The 22,813-nt window shown below is 46.7% G+C and overlaps 7 protein-coding genes and 3 non-coding genes; 6 read left to right on the forward strand and 4 right to left on the reverse strand.

Moving 5' to 3' along the window:
• The first annotated feature begins 174 nt into the window (after nt 1-174).
• On the forward strand, nt 175-2,658 carry CNAG_00124 (hypothetical protein). XM_012191156.1 has 8 exons: nt 175-840; nt 883-963; nt 1,013-1,129; nt 1,184-1,415; nt 1,467-1,571; nt 1,620-2,312; nt 2,366-2,494; nt 2,549-2,658. Exons 1-8 carry the CDS (start codon nt 549-551, stop codon nt 2,553-2,555), a joined length of 1,656 nt encoding a protein of 551 aa, XP_012046546.1. The 5' UTR covers nt 175-548; the 3' UTR covers nt 2,556-2,658.
• A 1,004-nt stretch (nt 2,659-3,662) lies between these two features.
• CNAG_00125 (hypothetical protein) lies at nt 3,663-7,798 on the forward strand. The gene is made up of 11 exons (XM_012190793.1): nt 3,663-4,117; nt 4,204-4,427; nt 4,484-4,581; nt 4,710-5,173; nt 5,226-5,317; nt 5,366-6,152; nt 6,203-6,728; nt 6,785-7,017; nt 7,083-7,100; nt 7,202-7,366; nt 7,417-7,798. Exons 4-11 carry the CDS (start codon nt 5,111-5,113, stop codon nt 7,453-7,455), a joined length of 1,923 nt encoding a protein of 640 aa, XP_012046183.1. The 5' UTR covers nt 3,663-4,117; nt 4,204-4,427; nt 4,484-4,581; nt 4,710-5,110; the 3' UTR covers nt 7,456-7,798.
• On the reverse strand, nt 7,667-9,211 carry CNAG_00126 (2-deoxy-D-gluconate 3-dehydrogenase). XM_012191157.1 has 5 exons: nt 8,996-9,211; nt 8,417-8,939; nt 8,276-8,353; nt 8,042-8,216; nt 7,667-7,982 (listed from the first exon to the last, which is right to left on the reverse strand). The coding sequence occupies exons 1-5, from the start codon at nt 9,040-9,042 to the stop codon at nt 7,978-7,980; spliced, it is 828 nt and encodes a 275-aa protein (XP_012046547.1). The 5' UTR covers nt 9,043-9,211; the 3' UTR covers nt 7,667-7,977.
• Nucleotides 9,212-9,585: 374 nt separating this feature from the next.
• CNAG_07313 (hypothetical protein) lies at nt 9,586-11,298 on the forward strand. XM_012190794.1 has 4 exons: nt 9,586-10,384; nt 10,638-10,871; nt 10,973-11,089; nt 11,150-11,298. Exons 1-2 carry the CDS (start codon nt 10,237-10,239, stop codon nt 10,868-10,870), a joined length of 381 nt encoding a protein of 126 aa, XP_012046184.1. The 5' UTR covers nt 9,586-10,236; the 3' UTR covers nt 10,871; nt 10,973-11,089; nt 11,150-11,298.
• On the reverse strand, nt 10,499-13,221 carry CNAG_00127 (hypothetical protein). XM_012190795.1 has 8 exons: nt 12,748-13,221; nt 12,394-12,677; nt 12,111-12,336; nt 11,992-12,051; nt 11,430-11,933; nt 11,339-11,375; nt 10,627-11,275; nt 10,499-10,566 (listed from the first exon to the last, which is right to left on the reverse strand). Exons 1-6 carry the CDS (start codon nt 13,112-13,114, stop codon nt 11,371-11,373), a joined length of 1,446 nt encoding a protein of 481 aa, XP_012046185.1. The 5' UTR covers nt 13,115-13,221; the 3' UTR covers nt 10,499-10,566; nt 10,627-11,275; nt 11,339-11,370.
• A 151-nt stretch (nt 13,222-13,372) lies between these two features.
• On the forward strand, nt 13,373-14,162 carry CNAG_12018. XR_001045305.1 has 2 exons: nt 13,373-13,583; nt 13,660-14,162. It is a non-coding gene; the product is annotated as a hypothetical RNA (non-coding RNA).
• Nucleotides 14,163-15,393: 1,231 nt separating this feature from the next.
• CNAG_00128 (hypothetical protein) lies at nt 15,394-19,717 on the forward strand. XM_012190796.1 has 13 exons: nt 15,394-16,243; nt 16,290-16,531; nt 16,582-16,935; nt 16,987-17,123; nt 17,176-17,287; nt 17,343-17,631; nt 17,687-17,739; nt 17,800-17,921; nt 17,979-18,118; nt 18,170-18,301; nt 18,356-18,631; nt 18,679-18,909; nt 18,965-19,717. The coding sequence occupies exons 1-13, from the start codon at nt 15,574-15,576 to the stop codon at nt 19,381-19,383; spliced, it is 3,177 nt and encodes a 1,058-aa protein (XP_012046186.1). The 5' UTR covers nt 15,394-15,573; the 3' UTR covers nt 19,384-19,717.
• CNAG_12019 lies at nt 16,141-19,726 on the reverse strand. XR_001045306.1 has 4 exons: nt 18,978-19,726; nt 18,153-18,919; nt 17,331-18,102; nt 16,141-17,278 (listed from the first exon to the last, which is right to left on the reverse strand). It is a non-coding gene; the product is annotated as a hypothetical RNA (non-coding RNA).
• A 528-nt stretch (nt 19,727-20,254) lies between these two features.
• On the forward strand, nt 20,255-22,410 carry CNAG_00129 (hypothetical protein). XM_012191158.1 has 6 exons: nt 20,255-20,704; nt 20,761-21,249; nt 21,311-21,345; nt 21,399-21,666; nt 21,715-21,863; nt 21,916-22,410. Exons 1-6 carry the CDS (start codon nt 20,618-20,620, stop codon nt 22,208-22,210), a joined length of 1,323 nt encoding a protein of 440 aa, XP_012046548.1. The 5' UTR covers nt 20,255-20,617; the 3' UTR covers nt 22,211-22,410.
• On the reverse strand, nt 22,221-22,545 carry CNAG_12020. XR_001045307.1 has 1 exon: nt 22,221-22,545. It is a non-coding gene; the product is annotated as a hypothetical RNA (non-coding RNA).
• Nucleotides 22,546-22,813: the final 268 nt, after the last annotated feature.

Genomic DNA, 22,813 nt, shown 5'->3' on the forward strand with positions numbered 1-22,813 from the left:
GATCTCTGATATGAGTCATAATGATTATAATTAAGTGCCGGCGTGATTCATTGATGATGATGCGAATCGGATGACGCCGATGAGCCTTGATTACGGACATTAGATTATCTCCATAGATGGGACCTTTTTGGGCCTGGACTCTAGACTGTTTTCGTTTGCAACAACGTTTCGATTGCAAGGTTTACCTACATCTCAAGCTCCGTCATTTCGGTAAAAAGAGGATACTTCCGTCTCTTGCATTTGTCTGTTTCTGTTGCGGCCTCGACGCCCGCTCATATCCCGTCTCCAGCCCACAATCCGCGACAATCGTCTCGCTGAATTGGCAGAACAACCAAAAGACTTACCTCCAAGCCCTCTCGTAGCACCAGCCCTAGCGTCGTTTCACCTCTACCGACGGTCATCCGCAGCCCCCCCAAATCAGATAATGCGATGAAACTTTAGTATTTGCGTTTTAACAAAAATCGCACTTCGCTCCCCAAAACAACTCAACAATTCATCGACCAACTCCAATTCTTCTTGCCCTTCCATCCAAGTGGTAGACATAAAAGATGATCCCACTAGGCTCCCCTCGTCGCTCACATGTCCTTCTCGCTATCCTTCTCTCGCTCGCTCTTGTATTCTTCCTTCATATCCACCATCACCCGCAATCGCATTTCCTTTCAGGCCCAATCTCTAAATTGAAGGTCCAATTCGGCCTCTACAGCTCATCGGGCGGTTTGGAGAAGAAGGATAAAGGAATACGGCAAAGGGTAAATAAAATAAGAGAGTACTGTGAAGCGGAGGACGCATTTGAGCGAGAATATGGAAGAACGAATTTGCGACTTACCAGAGCGTATGAGGGTAAGTTTAAGGCTGACCATGATCATTACTAACATTCTACAGGCTCTCATGAAAGAATGCGCCTATTGCTTCAAAAGATTATGCGAGGCGAACCACTCACCATCTCTGCCATTGGCGGTAGTGGTAAGTTCCTCTAATGCCTACATGAATAACAGCCTCACCATCTCTGCAGTGACAAAAGGACATCAAGTGTGGCAAAATGAGATTTGGTTCCACAAGTTCTGGGAATGGTTGACGGAATTTGCTGGTGAAGACGTAGAGATCAAGGAAGTCAATGGTGCTGCCCCAGGTAGGGATTCGAGCCAATCTCTTGGGAATGGTCACAGCTGATGTAATTATCCAGCCACCGGCTCCGATTACTTTTCTTTTTGCTTCCCTCTCCACATCCCCTCTGAGTCTGATTTGGTGCTTGTTGAGCTGGCAGTGAACGATGAAGGTATCCCGGAACACGTGGAGAATATGGAAAACCTTCTTCGCGGATTGTTGGATCTTCCTAATAAGCCTGCGGTGATGCTCATTGAGGCCATGGCGTTTAGCAATGGTGGGATGGGTGGTGGAGGAGGAAGGATGCACCTGTAAGTGAAAGGTGACTTGCCTTTGAATCATAGCTCACGAAGAGAGCGAAGCCCCGTAGCTCAGTACTATGATGTCCCTGTGATCAACCAAAGGCTCCCACTCGCAAACCATTTTGCTAGACATCCTCAACTTGTCAGACCTTACTTTGCCCAGGAGTGAGTAAATTTTACTCCAGGCCTCAAAGTATACTAACTCTGTAACAGCTGGTGGGGAAACCCCGACACCCGGCATATCAACTCTCACGGACATCGCGATCTCGGCATGCTCGTTGCAAGCTTTGTCAAAGATGTTGCATGCGAGATGATTTCTGAACCTACTTTCCACGTCCAACCCCAATCTTCATTCGAAGCTCTCTCTATTGTCGCTCTCGCACAACCACCTCAAACAGAGGACAAAGAAGACGCCGAAGCCGAGGACGAGCTACTAGCCGCAGAACAAAAATGGTGGCCCGAGCAATCCCGTAGCTGGAGGAAAGATCCCACCGAAGAGAAACCTGTCGGCGAACTCATGCCCGGTCTCTGGTCCACCCCTATCGAATACGGTATGCTCCCCCGCCTCCGCATCTTGCAAGGATGGAACCCGCACCTCGATCACTCTGTTCCTCCCTTCCACCCTACCTGTCTCTCAACCCGCGCCAAAGAACCGCAGTTCAATCTTACTCCGTCGGCCAACGAAGGGTGGGAATATTGGGTCCATCCAGAGCATTTGGATAAGCCATATTTTGTTGCAAGAACGCCGGGTGCGAGAGTAAGCTTTGAGTTGGAGACAAGTGTAGGGATCGTCAAAATGTATGCGTTGAAGAGCAAGACGTTTGGATTGGGTACGGTAGAGTGCTGGGCGGATGAAGAAAGAAGAAAAAGTGTAAAGATTGAAGGCTATTGGGGCAATGGGAATGTGTAAATCTTTCCTTTCTTTATCTTTGCAATAGTGAGCTAACATTAGCTTCAAGGAATATTGGGCGATTCGCCCCTATAAGAGATAACCTGCAACCAGGAAAACATACCATCACGTGCGAACTGTTGGAAGAAACGTCTGATCCAGGAGGCGGGCACGAGTTCAGGATGATATCGATGATGAGGTAAGTTTATCCATTATATGTCTCTCGAACGAATCGGACTGACTTTGTTATTAGCGTGTAAGAGAAATTGGGATGTAGCGATTAAGGGGATTTCGGGTTTTTTTTGGTATTCTTTCTTGTGACATGTCTGTTCTGATTATGCATAGCAAATTATCATCGCCTTGCATCCAATGTGCTGTTCGTAATTACTGATTGGGCTTTAATGTGGCCTCCACCTTCATCAACACGGATGTGCAGCTTCGACCCATGTTTGTATTGAAAGAACGAGACGACCTTTTAGAAGTTACCGAAAAGTGGAACGACTTTGTTAGGCGGTCAAAGAGAGCGACACTTTTTCCAAAAACGAGGATGACTTGAATATAATATCCTGAATGATTAGGAAAAAAAAACCTATAAACTGTCACCAATATGGTTTATAGACTATAGGAAACTTATTTATTAATCTCCACCCGCAAAAGGTTCAATGAACTCTCCTGACCCTGGGAGAAGTAATTTAAACAGATGCCCGACCATTTTTTTCACCTGGACCCACAGCCACGTACATGTCAGCATCACAAATCAGCAAACATCTCACAATAGCCGGCGCGGAGAACGATGAGTCAGAAACTGGTGGTGCTGAATGCTATAATACGCACTTTCCTGACCGTCGACATACATGAACTGGGCTAGTTTCATCTGCCCTACGGCCAGTCGCCGACAGAAGAAGAACGGACGGGTCCACTGGTAGGTCATAGTCATGTTTGACTTCAGTCTTTAGAAACTGATTAAAATGAAGAACAATGAAGAAGGGATGTTCCAAATACAGAATTACGAAGAGCAGCATTTGATGGATAAATATGCATGACTTGTGTTTAGAGAGCAGGAATTGAAGTCGTGTAGTTAGTAGGGTTTGTGTGTGCGTATCTAACGATACGCAATGCACTCGCCTTATTGTTCGCAGACAGGCATCATGTGTGTGTGTGTCGTCTATTCTGCCTCGGGATTGAAAAGCGGAGCAGAAAGGAGACAACAACGAAGTCTTTGAATTAATGTTTTTTGTTGTTCGCGTCAACGGCAGCCGGGCGGTAGCGGAGTTTGGAGATGGCACGGAAGTGAGGCACGATTCCAGGCACTGTACCATCACAGATGAAACGCGCCCTTCCTTTTTGTCTCAGTTGCGTATTGTTCTCTTCGTTGTCCTTTGGTTTACACAACGTCAGTCCGCCTCACTACAAACCAGAGCAATGGAGCAACAACAAATGGGGATCGACACAGATAGAGTACAGGGGTCAAGAGATCGGTAATACTGCATAACTACGGCTATGCAGTTTTTCCTAGTCTCTTTTTCAGAAGCCACTTGCGTACAAAGCGGAAAAGATCAGAGTTGTCGTCACTGAGTGCTGCAGAGCTGCCATTACCTGACTACCACCTACCATTGACGTTCGGCCGCTCCTGAGTCACTTCATCGTATTTTTCGGCAAAAACAGGTATCGTATTATCTTTTGACTTTTGTTCCCATCATCTGGACCAGGTATCGATCAGAATCAACTGGGGCTGTTTTATTTCGTTCACGATCAGGTGGTGCGATAACTTTCGACAAATTCATTTGATCTGCTGTGGTCCGTGTCTGTGGTCGGTGAGCATGTAAATAGTCTTTCTCCACCTTCCAAGTTATATACACACATTACAGACAGCTGACTGCCCTTTGCTCTTTACCTATTCCTTAACAGCTAGGATCTATTGACAGTTCGTCATTGCGCAATTTTGCCCTTCACCGCCTCGCCCTCTTCCTATCATCCCTTTCAGCTTTTTCCCCTAATTGGCTGCCCATATCTCGCATCTGACGGACGAAGCAAATTCCCTGTATCCCTTTTTACGGCTATGTATTCCTTTGAAACATCTCAGGAAGAGAAGCATATCTGAGATACCTACTATACAACACAGGATCTGAGATGTAGGTGATCTGCAGACAAATGCTTAATGTAAAGGCTGACTTTCTGAGCTTTCTAGCAGCATCTCGAATTGAGTTACAAATCACAGGCCTTTGATGGCGAGGCATCTAGAGTAACAAAGCGAGCATTCGAAAAAGAAGATCAGAGAACGCCGATGTGAGTTGATCTGGCGTTTCAACGTCTATTCGGATCAGAAAAAGGGAACAATGTCCTTCTTTATCCGCACGGACCTCTTGCATTCTTCTTCTCTCGCCTTCTCAGAGCTGACGTGAATGCCCGCCCAGCCAACGCGCACTCCGCCTCCCGCCAATCCTCATCCCGACTTGGTATACAATACCTTTAACGTCCTATATCCTTGTATTCTCCCCTCCCCACTCTATCCACTCGCCCTCCTTAGTGCATCAAGGACACACATAGTTGCACAACTCCAAGGAGTCTTTTTTATCTTCTTTTCGATCCCATAATTGCCGTTCCCACTTTACACTATAATCGTCCTTCTCAAGCTTTCGGATTCTTACCGCAACGGCCGTCTTATTCAGTCGCTGGCTTTTTACGTCTAGATATCTCTTGTACTCAAAAGGCAACTTACACAGTTCCTGCACAGGGCACCGCCTGGGATAACCAGACTTCCTTGCCAGCACAGTCGTCAACTTTCTGCTTATTCTGAAACTGTGATCTGATCATTATGTCCAGTACTACCAACTCCCATCTTATGAAGACTACCCGATGGGGTAGGCCATTCGTCAAGGTCAGCTGCCATCTTATTTAGCATGGCTGTCGTTAACATCAAGTAATATCAGGACACTCATGATCTGTTCTGTACTTTAGTAGTCAGCCTGAATTTCGATACACATCGAAACTTCTTCAAGGCCTATCCCAACAGTTTCACAACGTGGGTCTACCGTCATGGTTTGAATGTAAAAGCTGACAACGGCAAAAGAGACGATGCTTGCTTGAATCTCGCCTCTCTCAAATTCTCCCAATCAACGCGGACCGCCGATCCTAAAGATCCTACTCGTATCGTCACTACCACGACCACTACGACATTCTCAATGTCTCGCGAAATGGCCAAGGGTATTTGTCAACATTTTATGGATTGTCACCTTCTAGAGAACGCCACGGATATTATGGCCGGCTCTTTCAAAGACAGAGGTATCTACATGTTGACTCCCAAAGGTCTCCATATTCTCGAGCGATTTGTGTCTAAAAATGGTATCACAGCAGATCATCTCCTCAAGGTTTTTGCAACGCAACCAATCACTATGAAACTACTTCACCTCGAAAGACGATCAGGTGATGATGAGATCATCATCACACGGAGCGTCATTGAAGTCTTGTTCAGGCGTTTCATCGGTCGTGTACCCAACTCTACCAAGCTGAATGATGATGAAGTATTGGCGCATTTCTATTCTCGATTCTATACCAAGGCACCACCTCTTCCAACTGGCGAGACGCTTGACCGGTCAGAGGGTATCATTGTCCGAAAACCTGGTGGAGGCGAGAAGACAACCTCATCGGATGATTACATCTTCTCAGCACGGGCCGCCGTTGACTGGATGCTGGATTTCACATCAGCAACCGGGATAGATGAAGCCGCAGAAATCCTTGCTCAGTTTGTTCGGTACGGGTTGATCACATTTGTGAGCGACAAGGGGAAGATCAAGGAGGAAAATTTGATTGTCAGCGTGCGAGGAGGGGGTGCCGGTGGTGGTGCCGGAGCTATTATGGCAAGTAATTTTCAGATTCATATGCTAGTGGAAAGCTAACAGCCTTATAGCCAGAAGCAGAGTTTCGAGTCACAGAGCGAGCCATCTACAAAATTACAAAAGAAGGAATTGCTGTTGCGAAATGGAACGAACCCATTACCAACCATGTGGCTGGTACTTCTAAAACCAACCTTTGCGTCGAAATTACCCCAGGAAATAAAACCAGACCTTCCCACGAAGCGAGCCCCTCTGTTTCCGTACAACGTCGCACATCATTGTCTGATCGCTTCCGCGGCGACTTTGATATTTCTGGTGTACCAGGTGGCGATAACCACATCAAGGATAGTCATACAGCGCGACTAAAGCAGATCCTCGAGGAACCTGCTCTGAGGAGCTTGTTCCGTGAATTCTTGAGGAGCAATTTCTGTGAAGAGAATTTGAGCTTTTGGTTGGATGTACAGGATTTCAAGAGGAGATTCCAAACGACAAGCTCGGCGGTTGCAGCACCAGGATCGAAACAGGCAAAGCTCTCGGGTCATGCAGCAATGGAAAAGCATCAGCAGGATTTGATTGCGATGGCCTTTGTCATCTACAACAGTGAGCATTGCGCTAAATCGGTATTCTGTCAGTAAAATATCCCTGACATTCCGCAGCCTATCTCGCACCCGCTTCTCCTTGTGAACTCAATATTGACCACAACCTTCGGGCCGAGTTAGTCTCTTACATGAACCAGATCACAGCCGACAAGGAAGCTGGAGTGAAGGGTCATATCGAGCCCGGTGTTGGAAACACCTTACATGCTAGTCAGCTGCAAACTATGGTCAAGCTTTACGAGAGAATCCAGGTGTACATCTTTAGACTGATGGCGACCGATTCGGTACCCAAAGTAGGTCTTGACTTTATATATGTAATGAAAGGCATGTGCTGATAGGTCATGTTTCTCATTTATAGTTCTGCAAGACTGAGCTTGTAAGTTCACTTGCCCCATTCTGCCTTTTAAACAAGTCGTCCCTACGGCGGAAAATGTTTTTCGAAATCGCTTGGCTGATGCGGAAATATGTTTAACCCAGTTCCTCACCCTCATGCAGCAGTTCTCAGAGTACACAAAAGAGGAATCCGCCGTCACCAATCTTGAATCCAAGGCAGCTGCTCTGATCGTGGATCCACGCAAGGCTACAACTCACGCGGATGAGCGCCAGCCCAGTCCTACTCGCTCTTACCTCACAATCTCTCAAGTAGGTTTATTTCTGTTATTCGAGAACGATCGCGGTGCTGATCAATCTAGGCTGCAAATGAGAAGCAAGCTGCTAAACAAAAGCACTAGACAATCCAGTTTTGCTAATATCACCTGCGTGTTCAGCTGGCTGTAATCGCTTTTCTTCCCGATCTACCTTCCCACGCGTATTCTATAGATGCATCGAATTCTTCTTACCCTCATCGTTACTTCATTACATTGTGCGTATATATCCTATCCTCTATTCACTCCCCCCCCCCCCCCGGTCTATCTAGCGCTATCTGCTGTCTAGTACTTTATCCACGTTCTACTTTATTTACCCGTCAGCAACCATAATCATTATTGCATATAGTATCGTAATCGTAGTTTTGTTATAGTATTGTTTGTAGGGTTTCGTCGAGTTTTGGTATGAATTGACACAATCATACGGCGGCCATTAATGCGCTTTTGATGGCCAGTTCCATTGATCTGCAGAGGGGATGTCCTTAAGTGTCAGATTCACGATTGTTAAATTACGACAGGGCAAAAATGATGGATAATGAATGATTGATGTATGTACGGCTTTACATGAAACCTTCTATATAGTAGATACAACACATATCCCTGTCCTGCTTAACCTGATGTGAATCATATCCTTGGTCAGCGTTGATCATACAGGAACATTCAGCACACTCACGAGCCATCCATCCACCGTCAATGACAAGACATTCACCGGTGACATAGTCACTCGCTCGAGAAGCGAGGAAGACAACGGCACCCTCAAAGTCTTGAGGTGATCCCCATCGGCCGGCAGGGATACGTTCAAGGATTTGACGAGCTCGGTCCTTGTCTGCTATGAGAGCCTCGTTCATCTGCAAATGGGCCTCATGTCAGCTGGTGACTAAAGAGATAAAGTAGAAGGAAGACTTACGTCGGTGGCGATGTAACCGGGGGCAATGGCATTGACACAGACGCCTTTAGCAGCCCAACCGTTAGAGAAGGATTTGACCTGTATAGCTTGATTAGCAAAGCCCAGCTGATTACCGCTAATTATTGGGGCCGAACAACTCACAATGCCTTGGACACCGTGCTTGGCAGCAGAGTAAGCCACAACGTTCAAACCACCCTGGTAGGCCACTAAGCTGGAGATGTTGATGATCTTGCCGAAACCTCTGGGGTTGCCAGTAGCACCGCCTTCGGGGACGGGCTCACCAGCGACACCACCTCGAGATTCGAGCATGTGCCTACCAGCATCTCGAGTAATAGTGAAGACAGTGTTCAAGTTGACCTGGAGAACCTCGTTCCAATCATCCTCAGGGAAGAGCTCAACGGGGTGTCGTCGTTGGATACCTCCACAGTTGACGACAATGTCAAGGGTTCGTCCAAGCTCCTTGGTGACGTGGGGAATGAGCTTGGCAACAGAGGCTGAATCACCGAGGTCGCAGACGACAATGTCAGCCTTGCCCCCGGCAGCAATAATATCGTCTCGGGTGGCAGTGTTGCTGGTGTTACGCTGGACAAGGATGATGTCGGCACCGGCTTTCGCGAGAGCAAGGGCCATTCGAGCCCCAATACCACGGGTAGCGCCAGTGATCCTGAGATGGTCGTCAGCAAGGAATCCGTTGCAGGTCCTTGCCTTAAAGCTACTCACAAAGCGGTTTTCCCGGTAAGGCCAAAGAGATCTTGTAAGTAGGACATGATGAACAATGTTTGTTGGTGAAAGCAAAATGTCAAACTTCGAGGTGAGACATTTTATTTATACAGTACGGTGTTGTAAAAAGTGAGATCTCCCTCCGCCGTCTCGGGCCGATTCTCCGGTAACCACCGGAACGGCTATTGATCTGCGATCGGAGGAAGGGGACGGAGGAACAACCCCTGTATAGTCACAAGTATGCTTCTAAAAAATGTAAAAACGATTCCTTAAATATGGCTAAGAAGCGTGCTCATTAAGCGATTAGTTTGACTAATCGTCGATTAGATGTTTTGTTTTATCACTCTTGCATGGAGTAGAATCCAATGCATAGAGTACCACCACTGGATAGTGCTCACTTGGGGCTACATGTACATATATATTATCATCAAGATCGAAGTCATGCATATGGACCATGTAGTATATGGCCTTTTACTAGGGAGGATAGTAGTGGTCCGCTTGGCAGGCGGTGAGCCCCGCTAATGATGTTGTTTCTTTGTTCATCATAATACACGTCCCGTCATCTACTCTCCTGTTACTCTCTATCTTTCAATCTTTTAAATATACTTCTACGTCGCCACTTTCAGCTATTAAACTTATACTTCTTCCATCAGAATTTCTGAGCCATAATGTCTTTCATATTCCCTTGACGTCTACTATCATTTTATCGGAACTCAGTCAAGACATCGGCCCAATACGAAGTGGCAGCCATCAAGTCAAATATTGCAGAGGCTTTTGTAGCTGACTCAGAACCATAGGCGGTCATGTGGTAGTCAACCGGTAAACACTCCATTTACGAGTACTTTTTACTCCTTGGATGCTCTGACGAATGTCCATCAGCAAGCTATAGCAAGTCCTGCTGTACATCCTACTACTTGGGCTCTGGACGGAGCTCTCGTATCTAGATGAGTATATGTTTTTACTTGGCGGATGCGATTGGAAGTTACGTTACTGTCCCCATTTGTGGCGATGCCAACAGAACTGTATCGTCAACGAGGCTTACGTTCTCTGATGGTGAAAGCAAATACAGCTGGTGCAATGTTCCAGATACTGGCATACAGCGTTGTCCCCTTTGCACCGAACGAAAACTATGTCCACGCTGGTTTTATCACTGGCGTAGAAATCTCTACAATTTGGCAATTAATTATACAATGCGGTGTTATAAATTCGAGAGTTGACGCCATCTTCATAGAAAATTGGTGATGAAGAGCCCTGGATTCGCCTCTTTAAATCCCTTTCCTCCGTTCTCATCAACGAACTGCGATTTTCGAACTCTTCGACGGCATACAGTCTCACTGTTGGAGCTACCCCTCATGTCCCGTTCGACATCATCCTTTTTCGGCTTGACTGGTAAGCTGTTGTTTTTGACTTTCGTCGGTCATGGCGTGCGGTTGCTTCCTTGCGCCTTCCATTGGGCAAAAGTTTCCATCGACAGCAACCTTCAGAATTTTGTGAAATGAGAAGCATGGTGAAATTCCACAATTTCAGTGCGAAGGTGATGAATAGCTGTCTTGTCCGGCCGCCGCTTTACGCTGTACGAGTCATGAATGAGAAAGACCGCTAAGTTTCTTTTTATGTATTCTTCGACTGACCATAGCTATAGTCTCTTGTTATGTGCTCCATATATTTGATCAGCCAGACACCTTTTTCATTAGTCTATCAAGAATTGCCCAAATCCGACCGGATTTTCATTGCCTCTCAGGACAGGCAACTCTCCGGAAGAGGAAGATAGAAGGATGGATGTTTTATGCCGTATCTTCGAGATTGGTGACTATCCATGGGTATGTTGAAGCTTCTAATTTTATTGACGTTTTTCGGCAAACAGCTCATTCGTAAAGTAAGTAAACTTGCTCGACGAGATGAAGCAGGAGACGCTCGCTTGTATCAATTGGTGTTGTCAAGCTGTCTTTATGAACGAGACTAATGACCTCCTATTAGGACCATATCTCTCTACCTTGTCCGCAGATGTTTATATCAGTCGTAACCTCTGAGATAGACACCCTTAACGTCATATCCTATTCCCCGTTTTTCACATCACATTTCGGACACATGATGGTAGGTGTTTAGTCAGGCTTGGCGTGGTATGCTTAGCTGATGCATGAGGGATCGCTTCAGCCGTATCCAGGGACCATGAGGAGCCCTCTTTATGAGCAACAATAGTAGGTTCAGACGACGTTGATAGTATTGGAATGATTTGTTCCTTCACATTGTTTCGTTGTTTCTGTTCTCTTGTAATGAATCCTAAATGTTTCTTTCAGTCTCGCTTTACGATTTGAAGTGAAAAGGCATCTCTGCCTCTCTTACAGTTCGCATTGATTGATACGCGGATCCATTCCTTAAGCTTTTTTATGCTAACATTAGTCAATATCACTTCGGGAGCGCAGCGAGACCCCACCTGGCCTCTTCCTATGGTCTGTCGTTGCCTTTCGTGCCTTCCTCTTCCTCCCTCGTTGAACTCCGGGAACTGCTACAGCAGCTGCCAGAGTAGGAGGTGCAGGTTGACTGATAAAGGAAGAGGTGGATGTGGACGGTATGGGTTCATTTGAAATTGGCACAGCAAATGATAAATTAGAAGTTGCTAACGGGGACTCATTGAGGGCAGAAGATGAAAAGGCTGAGATGGAAGGCGGTTCTTCGTCATGTGAGATTGTCAAGGGAGAAACGCCCCGCTGAGGATTTGGCCTCTGGATGACCTCAAAGCGGATCTTCTCCATGATAAACCCATCCGTAACCAAGTCGAGTTCTTTCGAATTCTTGGACCTTTTCGAGATGATATTGCCAGGGATGGATGGAGTCGTGATTAGCCGAAGACCGTAGTCGCGAAGCCTGCCCCATTCTACTCGTTGAGGGCTAGTGACCGTCAAGCCTGATGCCTTTTGGACGATATTCAATGCTTTGGCTAGACATAAAGCTAGTCCGCAACCATTTTTATTGTTAAGACGTCTGTGTGCACTCACTGTAATAGTATAGAGTCACACTTTTGAATCGCAGTTCCTTGTCGGACTTGGTATGCGCGGCTATTGTCGTATGGTCTGTCCGATGAACGTATCCCGACGAAGAACTGGGAAGAACCTACGATTGCGAAGCTCTGGATTGAGCAAAGCACCCCCAAGCACTTCGTCCCCCCTTAACGCTGCTCCCATTTTAGCTACCTCTTGTGTAGCGTCGAATGTCTCCACAGCATTTAGGTAGCTTAAGGCCGAGGGAGTGGCAATGGCTTCATCATGCCGCTCATCCCCAAGATGGGCAGAGGCCACGAAAAGGACAGAGCTGACCTGGTACCGGGCCTCCATGACACGCATCTACGCATTTGAAGTCAGCAGGAAACTGGTCGCAACAAAAAGGTATCATCAACTAACCCACTTCCAGGTCTCATTCTTCATCGCTTTGATTTTCTTTTCCCTTTCACCGACAGACAGGGCGGTGTCTCTCGCCGCTAGCTGTTGTTCTCCATAAACATCTTCTTCGAGCCGTCTCCTGAGCTCAACATCGCCTAGCCTCTCCTTCTCCGCTTTGTAGAGGGCTGAGTTTCGTTTAACTCTTGTAACCAGAGCTTGTGTTTTCCCATCTTCCTTAGATGAAAAGTCTTTCTTTTTGGAAATGCGTTGGAAAGTGGATGTAGAGCTGTTCTCGTTGACAGAGGCTACGGAGACCGCTTTGTCAGAAGTTCACTGTATACCGTAACGTGGTTCAGTCTTCGACTTGATACCTACGGCTTCCTTCGTTTTCCAATGCTTCCAACAGCCTCTTGGCGATGTTACTTCTTTGCCATAGGATCCAAGTACTCGTAGCTCGAGTCTGCTTCGTCTCAGCCAGCCGCCTCTCCAAAGCAGTGAGAGAGATTTTATGCAGGTCGCAGAACTCCTCCATAACCTCCTGGAGCTTCTGCCGAAGACCGGGTATATAGGACTGCACTTTTGCTGGAATGGTGGATGATCCATTCTGACGACTGACGAAGGAACGCGCGCTCCAATGGAGCTCATTCGCGTTGTTCGGGTCATCTGGGTCTTGGTCGTAGATAAACGAGGAGAGATCAACCGTGTTTAAATATTCGGCATCGACGACTTGTTGGAGAGACATTGAACACTGGTATTAGTTTCCGTGACGAGGTGTTATAAAAGAGGCGAATGGTACGAGTGAATGTGTATGGCAATACTGATTGAATGATATCAGAGACAGAAGAGGACAGACTGAGACGCGTGAGAACCAAATAGATAGGACGCGCTTTTTTTTACCGGATCAGGCAACTACATTCGGAATTTTGGACTTGTGGCACCCATTTCAGATGTAACGAACGTCTATCATACTTGTCGCTCACCTTCTCTTTCCTCGTTCGTTTGTCTAGGCAACATTGGGACGTCCCAGAGCTGCGTATGCTTCCAATAAGCCTCGGCCTCCCAATTCTTTATCCAGATAACCCCAATACTGCCTCATACTACGCCAGCGTGGACATCGACCACCACTCTAACTCCAACTCGGTGCCCGGTTGTGCAATGATGGACTGTGTAGGTGGCAGGCCATCCATGAAGTAACATCTATATGTCGTCCGGTATGTAAATATGATTATGAGGAGCTTATATGCTACCCATGGCTGAATTTTATGTCTCATCGATGACAACATACAGGATGAGTGTTCATGATTTGCCAGCTCTATTTCATCGATCACTGCACGAAAGGGGATTGAGCTCTTCCTCTAAATAAGGGTATATAGCTAACTAGGCATATACCTGAGGAGTTCATGTGATAGGCTGGAATGACAAGTACCCCAAGTCACGACGAGGACGCATAGCAGACAAGTTTCATGGTCCATCAAGTCGACTGAACGCTTCGCCTTCTGAAGCTGACATTCATCTTGTCGCGAATGGATCTTAGGAGTAGCCCATGGTATTATATCCTATATCTTAAGTAGGGCATCATATTTTCTTCCACTATTGGATGATTGTCTCTACCTTAGACAAATCATGACCCACGAAGAGGCGCTATGTAACATCATGAGACTGAGTCAACGCTATTTTCTCTTAACTTAGATCAGCACCCTGCGTGCTTGGATTACCTGCACATTGTACAATGCGTTTCGTATAGCTTGATCAATTGGGGTTAAACTGGCATGGATGATATCCGTTACTTGGCGCGAATGACAAGAAAGAAGAGACGATGGTTGTAAGTATTAGCCATTACTATACATTATTGCCGTCGTTGCGCGCTTTCGGCTCTTACGACCACATTATAAGAGCCCAGTGTATCTTACACACAGCTCGTTCATCATTGAGCAGGTATCGGCAAAGTCTGGATATGTATGTCAGAACAAGAACTGACGTGACGACGATCTGTGTCAGGGAATCATTAAATGAAAGTCCTTGTGCACGTTAAGAAAGAAGCAAACACTAGCCTACTCGCGAAGCCCTTCTCGAAAAATGGGAGAGATCAACAACAGCAGTCCGTATAAACAGAGAGATATTCGAGGCTGGGGAATATGGTTGATGGTCACAAATGCATCGCCAACCCTTGTAAAGTCAGCGACTAACTGTGGTTATCCCTTCGATTTGGCACATTGTTTGGGTTATCGGTACCATCGTAATTAGTAGAGCGGTTCAATTTAAAAACATTTTAGTGATGCCAGCACGTCCAAATAAGGTCATTCGATGGCACCGTATTATATTAGTCAAAGCAAATTGTCCTGTGAAGCGATGGTGTTGCCGACATCTAATGATACTGTGGTGCTTGTCTTCTCTATCTCAGATTAGATTAAACGATTGGCGGATCACTTGGGAGTTGATGTGACCCTTGGCATATGCCTGATTTTCCTAGATAGGCAGCTGATACTATGTCGTCCTAGGCAGAGGGTTAAAGGAAAAGACTTTGAGGGTGATGCTCGAAGCTCAGTCGTGTAGTAATGGTGGCGTCGATTGTCTGTTTGAAAGCGACACTAAGCCAGAACGTGTGTTTAGATCGTCATAGATGAAGAAACCTGATAATCCCCTTAAGTACATGAACATGGTAATATCAATTTTTGCGATGATAAAGAAGCTCAGCAGAGAGCAGAAGATGAGTTTTTCAAAAAAAACCTGGCTGAAAGTTAAGTAATAAGTCATCCAACAAGCAGCAGTCCTTGGGATCAGAATATTAATGGTATACATCTGAGTGCCTATATGATAGAATCTGACTCTAGTTCACAGCAGAAAGGGCCTTAACGATGTTGGAAATGAAGAGAGGCCCCGCAAAGAAGAATAGAAGACTACGGAAAGAGGAAAACTCACGCAGTCAGAATGAACAAATAGTAAACAAGACGCGTCGCGTTCGACGCGTCGTTCTCTAAATAACTTCCTCTTTTCTGTATTCGTAACTCGTTCGTCCATCTAATTTCTTTTACACATCTCGATCATTCACTTTCGATCTTCCCGACAGTTCATCTCGGCGTCTGTTATATAACCACGCGTTTTTCCGTGATAGCACAGATCCATCCATCTTTCCAGAAGAAAACCATTACAACCCATCTGCCACCAACACGCAACCATCTCCGTCCTTGACAATTCTTCGCGATGCCACGTCAGTCCGCTCACACCCAAGGCTCCGTTCCAAGGAAGGCATTAAACAGCACGCGGTCCAGGCAGCCTTCCTCGGCTAGACATATGAAGATTGTCCGCGAGGGCCCAGGAGGTTCCATCACTATTAAGGGTAAGAAAGCAAAGGAAATGCAGGAAGAGACCAGGAAGAAGGCTGCACGCGCCAAGGAAATGGAGACGGCGGCGATGGAAGCGGAGCTTGAGAAAGAACGTTTGAACATCACAGATAAGCTTCGAATGCACGAAGAACAGGAAAGGGAATGGCTGGCTGATTATGATGATGGGTATGTCAATTCGCCCTGTGTCTACGAGGAGGTGGACACGAGTGGATGGGAGTCAGAAGACTGTGATGATGTGCCTCAAGACTCCTATATCAAACGTTCACGAACAGGCCAGTCTTCTCGTCCTACGTTCGTTTATGTAAAGCGCATACACAAAGCATCGTACCAACGGCTCATGACCAACAAACACGACAACTGGGCGGCTGTGCGAGACTTAATGTTCCTCTCATATGTGCGTTATGAGGAGGAGAGCAAGGGATTTCAAACTCCGGCATTCGGAACGGATGCTCTAGATCTTCATAAGTGTATCTGCACTGGAGCTCGGAACTATTCACGGGAAATCACCCTCGTATCGCTCGATAAACGTAAGCAGTCTTCCGCTAAACCGCAAATATTGACTTTGTATGTTAGAGGTCAAACAATCTGTCTCCTTCTGTCTATCATGCGCAGCAGCCGAACCTGTTCGTCTTCTTCAGATGGGATTCGTGGCGGCGTCGCCACGAGTCCCCACGATCGCCTTCTCATTATCATTGCTTCAATTTCTTCATACTCTTTGGAAAGTATCTCCTTTGGGGATAGACGCTGTCTCGAAAGCTTTGTGGGCCTACCATGGGCAGAGAGGTGGTGTGTATCTCGCAGACAAATCGCTCAAGGTATGTCAGTGGCTCCCCGTTTTGATCCTATACTTACAGGTTTTGCGCAGGAACGTCGACCTGGTCCTCTTGTACGGTCAGCCTTAGGCGTGTACCGCGACATACAGTTCCAGAAGGAGATGCTTCTCGAGCAAGCTCTGGATCTTTCCCTCCGAGATGTGCATGCATCATTGTGCCCAGCATGTTTCGGACCAAGGGAATCATCCGACCTTCCAGATGCTATGAAAGAGGTGTATATGGCTGTTGACGCCAATTTTACTCATTCTAGGCTGAAGAGCTCCGCCAAGTTTGATTTCTCCAACATTATCCCCCCTAGCTTTCTCAGCAAGAGCCATGTCTCCCATGCTGCTGAGCAGTATGAGGAGTCTGGTGCGGATAAAGTGAAAGTTGGAAGAGATTCTTCGGTAAATCAACACCTCTCTATGCGGTTCGGATACTGAAGCAACTTTTGATAGGCCTGTTCGGACAACTGGAAAGCCAAGGATGGGGGCCAGAAAGAGGATAATTATAAGACGGACACCGGGTTTGTAGCCATTGTATGTCGGCATAATTGCTGTCATAAAATGGTGAACCTTTATCAAACCGGGGAAAAGTGAGCGCACATGCCTGGACACAGCCACCTAAACTTGCTCACGTCGATGCAGAATGTTTTATCCTCTCGCCCTCATCCAATACATCCTTTTCGATGTTGACCCCGATGTTCGTGTTGGACTTTTGTACGACATTGGGTGCAATTTCGAGAGCCACCTTAGGCATGTGAGTAATATGATGGCAGATCCAAGCATTATAATATACTGACCATGAATTTTAGAGGAAGTTTTTGGCCGAGGAACTAGATGACAGGGTGAACGACGTCCGCCGACGGCTAGCCATTGGGGTCGCTGTGTTTCATGCCTACGCACACGACTGGCTATGCCAATTACGGTATCACCCTCGATTAATTCCGGGCTTTGGCTTAAGCGATGGGGAGGGGGTGGAGCGCTTCTGGTCTGCATTGGCAGCCCTTGTCCGACTCAATAGTGAGTCAAGTAAATCTCTCCGTTTGTGGAACACACACTTCCGTGTGGAACACGTGAACCAAAGCCGAAGGAGAGATTTAGGTGAGTGTCTGCACATATCATGTCGACTGCGATCACTGACGGTCTATTCTTTCAGTTTCATGGATTAGGACAAGGTTGAAAAAAACGCAAATCAGACTTCTGGAAAGTGTGCGCGTTCTAGAAGAGGTTGGGAAGAAGGGATGGTCAGAGACGAAGTTGGCGAGTTAGTGGAGTGATCAGAAGAAGACTCAAGAGGACCAGGGCGAGATTGAAGCGTCGGTGGAGAGGAGGAAGAAATATGAAAAATTGGGAGAGCTGCTCGGTTTATGGGACAGAGTAAAGGATATAAGGTGAGTTTTTAATTGCCCTTGATCCTCATTGTACTTTTGCTGAGACGGTGCTTGTAGCAAGGAACTGAAAACCAATGTCGCGCCAGGGTCTGAGAAGCTGAAGATCGCAGAAAAACTCCTTGAAAATCTCAACAGCAAAGAGAAGGAGTATGGAGGAGACATAGAGAAGTTGGCGAGGGAGCTGACGAACGGTAAGAGTGAGTATGCGCTGTTTTCGAAGCTTGAACCCACACTGAGAGGTTTGGCAGTCAGTGCAGAGGAGCTTAAATATCTCTGCAAGCTCCATGCAGCCAAATGTGCCCTACGGCGTGAAAGAGACATACAACTCTCGGCTTCGCGGCCAAAGAAGGAAACTAAACTGGGAATGAGACCGTCAGTTGGTAAGTATCATGCTATTAGATCACCTAGGCTATTGCTAATATCAAGTCATGCAGGCCAGCGTCTTCTGCAGAGGATTGAGAAGGGAGCCAACGGAAGAAGCATCCATCAGAACGCCGCGGTGAGGGCCTTCAATGCCGCCGTCCTTGATTATACAGCCTTCCTTGCTCGAACACCGCAGTCATCAACACCGAACACCCGTAAAGCACCACCGATGTTGAAGTGCTGGAAGGATGTGACAAAGATGAACGACGACGATGTTTTTTGGACGGACGTGGTTTGGTTGACCCTTTCAGAAAAAGAGTGGGCGAAGAATGCCGATTGTCAGGAAGGTATGTGATGTATAGTCTAAGAGGCGCATTTCTGACCGACATGACAGGAATTACAGCGTTACTAGACAGGGACCGATGCCGAGAAGAGTTGACCATTTTGCAAGTCGAGCTTGCTCGACTCATACGGTGGTCCGACAAAACTTTCAAGACTCTTCAGAGCTCGATCCAAGACTGGGAGGAAAAGGTGATAGAACAGATAAAATGGGACGAAGAGTATAAGAAAGCTCTTGATGAAGGAGACGTGGAGAGGAGGAAAGAGCTGGATATGGCGGAGCCAAGTATGTATATCTGTAGATTGTGTCACGGTTGAGCTTTTGCTGATGGTTACGATAGACAAAGGTTATACCTCTTACCCTTACGCAAAAACGTTGGATGTCTTCAAGGGTGTGGTTTACCTTCTCAAGAAGCGCTTAGAAGAGCATCGTCAGCTGGAGCAGCGATGGGTTGCAGATGGGCTATCTGTTCTTTGGAATACATATATGATCACAGGAAAATTTAAGCAAGACCAAGTCCTTCAACGCCAATACCAGGATTTGTACCAGCGAGCTCTTGCAGCTGACCACGAACCCCAATACGAAGATACCTCGCCCGCCAGCCCGGATAGCGATGTAGAGCGAGATGATGTCTCTTGGTATGACAGCGATAGCGCTGATGAAGAAGGGGAGGAAGAGGATGCCGAGGATGGGCAACAAAGTGGGCAAACAGTACTGGAAGGACCAACAACCCTTGAGACATTAATGGAAATCGATTAGTTTGAAGCGCCTGCCGCGGGACCGTCGAAGAGCGATAACAGGATTGGCAATGGGGACAAGGGTAACGTCTGATGCCGGCGATGAGGGTGTCCTATAATGATCTCTGAAGGTGTATCTCATATAGCTGGTTTGATGTTTTCGTTTGTATTGTATAGATACCTCACTTTGGTTGGCGGCAGGAAATGTTTGTGAATATGATTGAATATGCTGTATCGATAGATAGTCGGATTTTTGTATCGATAGTTGGTCGGACTTTTGTATCGATAGATGTTCTGAATACGCATTATGCCCCAGAAGTATCGTTTGTACACTATGTATAGATCTGTCAGCTACTACAGGCTAAGCGCTACGTATAATGTTTTAGAAACAAGAACGAACGACTCGGAAGGCCGTATCCGAAGACAAATTGGCCAACACATTACAAAAGCTTCCGCCACCCCTTATTAGTCCTCGCCTCAATTGGCTCAGCAGCGACTCTTTCGTTCTCCTGCTGTATGGTGGTAATCTTTTAGGACTAGATGGCTCATATGCATGACTTCGATCTTGATGATAATTATATGTACATGTAGCCCCAAGTGAGCACTATCCAGTGGTGGTACTCTATGCATTGGATTCTACTCCATGCAAGAGTGATAAAACAAAACATCTAATCGACGATTAGTCAAACTAATGGCTTAATGAGCACGCTTCTTAGCCATATTTAAGGAATCGTTTTTACATTTTTTAGAAGCATACTTGTGACTATACAGGGGTGTGAACAGAGGGACGCAAACCGGCGCCTATCTTCCCGTAAAAGTGCTCGTGCCTATTTACAGCTTGCAAGTGAAGTGAAAAAGGCTCGCGCGACCAAAACAAAAACAAAAAAGGTGTAGATCCGCAGCAGGTGGCGGCCGGCGGGGGCCGAAACAAGTCGCGACGGGCGCGTTCACCGCATCTCGCATATTATCGCAGGCGGGGAAGCGGCCTCTTTTTCAGGTGCAGTTTGATTTCCGGAGAACGCAGTGCCAAGTTATCATATTTCTTGTCACGTTCAGCTCAGCTTGTCCCTTGGCGCCTAGCACCTCTTATCTCGTTAACTTCAAAAGATATTTCCGCCAAACTGCCATCTTCTGCGTCGTCACAATTTCTTCCCACACAGCAACATTCTTGCTCTTCTTTGCCCTTGCTTGACTGGGCGAAGAATCGGCTGCTATTGGGACAGCAAGGAACTACTACTGACACATCGTATTTCCCCATGACCGTCTTTAACTCTGCCAGCTGGGGACTGGCTAGTGAGAGAGAGTATGTGCCCATGACAACGCGTGAGAGTAGTCGACCTTCCGTATGTTCGACATTCTTTTTGGAGTGTGCGCAGCTCTGACATGCTTGAAATATCAGTCACGGTTAAAATCCATCGCGATACGACTACTGCCTACAGTTGTGATTCTAGCCGTTGGTATATTAATAGGGTCCAACGTCCCATGGTATCTTTCAATATATTCGCGACGACCATCAGGCGCTATATCACTACTGCCAAGAGCCCTGCCCCCCATTGCACCCCCAACTGTCACCGATCAGCTCGTCTCACTAGGTCTTCCTATCCCAGAAGAACCAATACCGAATGTGGTACACTATGTATATGGCCTCGCCGATGACCAGCCAGACTTTCCATACTTTGCATATCTGGCAATGAGAAGTGCGCTGGTCAGTCTCAAGCCGGATGTGGTGTATTTTCACTGTATCAACGAGCCCAAAGGCTACTGGTGGGAGAGGGTCAAGAATTGGGAGGGATGGGTAGACGATCAGGGGAATAGGAGAGGTATGATGGAAATCAAGAGGGCAAGGGATGTGCAGTGGATAGGAACGAGCAAGAGACCTGTCGTCCATGTAGGTCACTCATTGCCGACTTCCTAATTGAGAGTACTAACTGATCTTCTCTGATGCTCAGTTTGCCCACAAAGCCGATATAATCAGACTAGAGGTGTAAGTTTTCCGAATTCCCATAATATATACCTGCTGACATGAAGAACGATTAGACTCTTACAATATGGTGGCATATACCTCGATATCGACACATTTGTCCTTCGCTCCTTCTCCTCGGCGTCTCTCCTTCAGTACGACACTGTTCTAGCGCTGGAGGCCCATGGTCTTACTTTTCTTCGCAAACCCGGATCGGACGATGAAATGCGTCCCAAAGGACTTTGCAATGCCGTCATAATAGCACGAAGAGGGGCAGAGTTTTTGAGGCGGTGGCTAGACAGCTACGAAGGTTTCAGAGAGGACAAGTGGACAGAGCACTCAGTGGTGGGTAAACCAAAGTGGCTTATGTTGTTATGGCTGATCCTTTCTTAGGAGATGCCTTGGACATTAGCTCAGATGTACCCTACATTGGTAACTGTTTTGTCAGAGAGGACGTTCTTCTGGCCACTTTGGACAGATGATCATATCCGTGCAGTGTATGCGACAAAGGAGTATGACTTCGAAGAATCTGGTCAGCTCGCGTAAGTGCATCAACCTATGATCCTTCTTACAGAAACTGATCATAACAAATAGGTACCATGCATGGGAATCCAAAGCTCAACCCTATCTCTCCGCCCTTGATCCTTCCACTATTACCCAAATTGAGACCTCTTTCACCCGCATGGCGCGCCGTTTCCGTGAACCCGACGAACTGAGACGGTGGCTCACGGTTGGTAAAGAGGATGGTGCTGGAAGTGGAACAGGATTAGGTGAAGGTGATGAGGAAGCGAACAGGAAGAGATTGCTGCAGGACAGAACACGTCGGGGCAGAATCGGGATAGAGAGAATATCAGATGATTTTGGGACCTGGGCTAGTGGCTACTACTAGCAATACGATGGTACGGTGGTTTGAAAGGTTGCCGTCTTTCTGTTCTGTTCATGCCATTGGGATTATTGCATATATACACAAATTAAACCTTTTACACGAGAATAATTTATAGTAGATGCGTCGATTATTTTGTACTACTAAAAAGGAGAAGTGAGCCCTTCATGAAGAATGATGGAGATGAATGAAGTGGTTGTCTAATACTGTTGTTGGCCGGGCCACAAGCAATACTACCGTAATCGATGTTTGGTCCTTCAGGTCATTGTTTTGGCCGATATACGATATCTCCAGTTGCAATTGTCCTTTTGTGGTAGTTTTCCAGTCATACTCGAGAGTAACTGCTGTTGTTGTCCCCAGCTGCCATATTGTTAGATTAAAATTTGGTCCGTCATCATTTATCATTTCCGACGTTAGTAGTAGACATCGGTTCCATATCGCGATCTCACATCGTCATCCACTAACCTCTCGATAGCCCTGCCTAATGATCAGATTCCTGACGACTTTCCTGAGCCTACTTCTGGTTCTGCCTCTAAAAAGGACTTATGTCCGCTGGGGGCTTACATTCACATTCGAAGATGCGGCGATTGCAAACTACTGTTCTTGCAT

The sequence above is a fragment of the Cryptococcus neoformans genome, chromosome 1 (assembly GCF_000149245.1).
Source record: "Cryptococcus neoformans var. grubii H99 chromosome 1, complete sequence".
Classification (NCBI taxonomy): domain Eukaryota; kingdom Fungi; phylum Basidiomycota; class Tremellomycetes; order Tremellales; family Cryptococcaceae; genus Cryptococcus; species Cryptococcus neoformans.

Bases quoted from the DNA above. Each gene is read 5' to 3' on its own strand.
- CNAG_00126 (XM_012191157.1), bottom strand. From the start codon at position 9,042: ATGTCCTACTTACAAGATCTCTTTGGCCTTACCGGGAAAACCGCTTT. The intron at 8,940-8,995 runs GTGAGTAGCTTT...CGACCATCTCAG, and splicing joins CTTACCGGGAAAACCGCTTT to GATCACTGGCGCTACCCGTG. The intron at 8,354-8,416 runs GTGAGTTGTTCG...CAAGCTATACAG, and splicing joins AGCACGGTGTCCAAGGCATT to GTCAAATCCTTCTCTAACGG.
- CNAG_07313 (XM_012190794.1), top strand. From the start codon at position 10,237: ATGAAGAGCCCTGGATTCGCCTCTTTAAATCCCTTTCCTCCGTTCTCA. The intron at 10,385-10,637 runs GTAAGCTGTTGT...CCATAGCTATAG, and splicing joins ATCCTTTTTCGGCTTGACTG to TCTCTTGTTATGTGCTCCAT.
- CNAG_00124 (XM_012191156.1), top strand. From the start codon at position 549: ATGATCCCACTAGGCTCCCCTCGTCGCTCACATGTCCTTCTCGCTATC. The intron at 964-1,012 runs GTAAGTTCCTCT...CCATCTCTGCAG, and splicing joins CTCTGCCATTGGCGGTAGTG to TGACAAAAGGACATCAAGTG. The intron at 2,313-2,365 runs GTAAATCTTTCC...ATTAGCTTCAAG, and splicing joins TATTGGGGCAATGGGAATGT to GAATATTGGGCGATTCGCCC.
- CNAG_00125 (XM_012190793.1), top strand. From the start codon at position 5,111: ATGTCCAGTACTACCAACTCCCATCTTATGAAGACTACCCGATGGGGT. The intron at 5,318-5,365 runs GTGGGTCTACCG...CAACGGCAAAAG, and splicing joins TATCCCAACAGTTTCACAAC to AGACGATGCTTGCTTGAATC. The intron at 6,729-6,784 runs GTGAGCATTGCG...GACATTCCGCAG, and splicing joins GGCCTTTGTCATCTACAACA to CCTATCTCGCACCCGCTTCT.
- CNAG_00129 (XM_012191158.1), top strand. From the start codon at position 20,618: ATGACCGTCTTTAACTCTGCCAGCTGGGGACTGGCTAGTGAGAGAGAG. The intron at 21,250-21,310 runs GTAGGTCACTCA...TCTGATGCTCAG, and splicing joins GCAAGAGACCTGTCGTCCAT to TTTGCCCACAAAGCCGATAT. The intron at 21,346-21,398 runs GTAAGTTTTCCG...AAGAACGATTAG, and splicing joins GATATAATCAGACTAGAGGT to ACTCTTACAATATGGTGGCA.
- CNAG_00128 (XM_012190796.1), top strand. From the start codon at position 15,574: ATGCCACGTCAGTCCGCTCACACCCAAGGCTCCGTTCCAAGGAAGGCA. The intron at 17,124-17,175 runs GTGAGCGCACAT...ACGTCGATGCAG, and splicing joins CTTTATCAAACCGGGGAAAA to AATGTTTTATCCTCTCGCCC. The intron at 17,740-17,799 runs GTGCGCGTTCTA...TTGGCGAGTTAG, and splicing joins AAATCAGACTTCTGGAAAGT to TGGAGTGATCAGAAGAAGAC.
- CNAG_00127 (XM_012190795.1), bottom strand. From the start codon at position 13,114: ATGTCTCTCCAACAAGTCGTCGATGCCGAATATTTAAACACGGTTGAT. The intron at 12,052-12,110 runs GTAGGTTCTTCC...ATACGACAATAG, and splicing joins CAATCCAGAGCTTCGCAATC to CCGCGCATACCAAGTCCGAC. The intron at 11,934-11,991 runs GTGAGTGCACAC...CTTTATGTCTAG, and splicing joins TGTGACTCTATACTATTACA to CCAAAGCATTGAATATCGTC.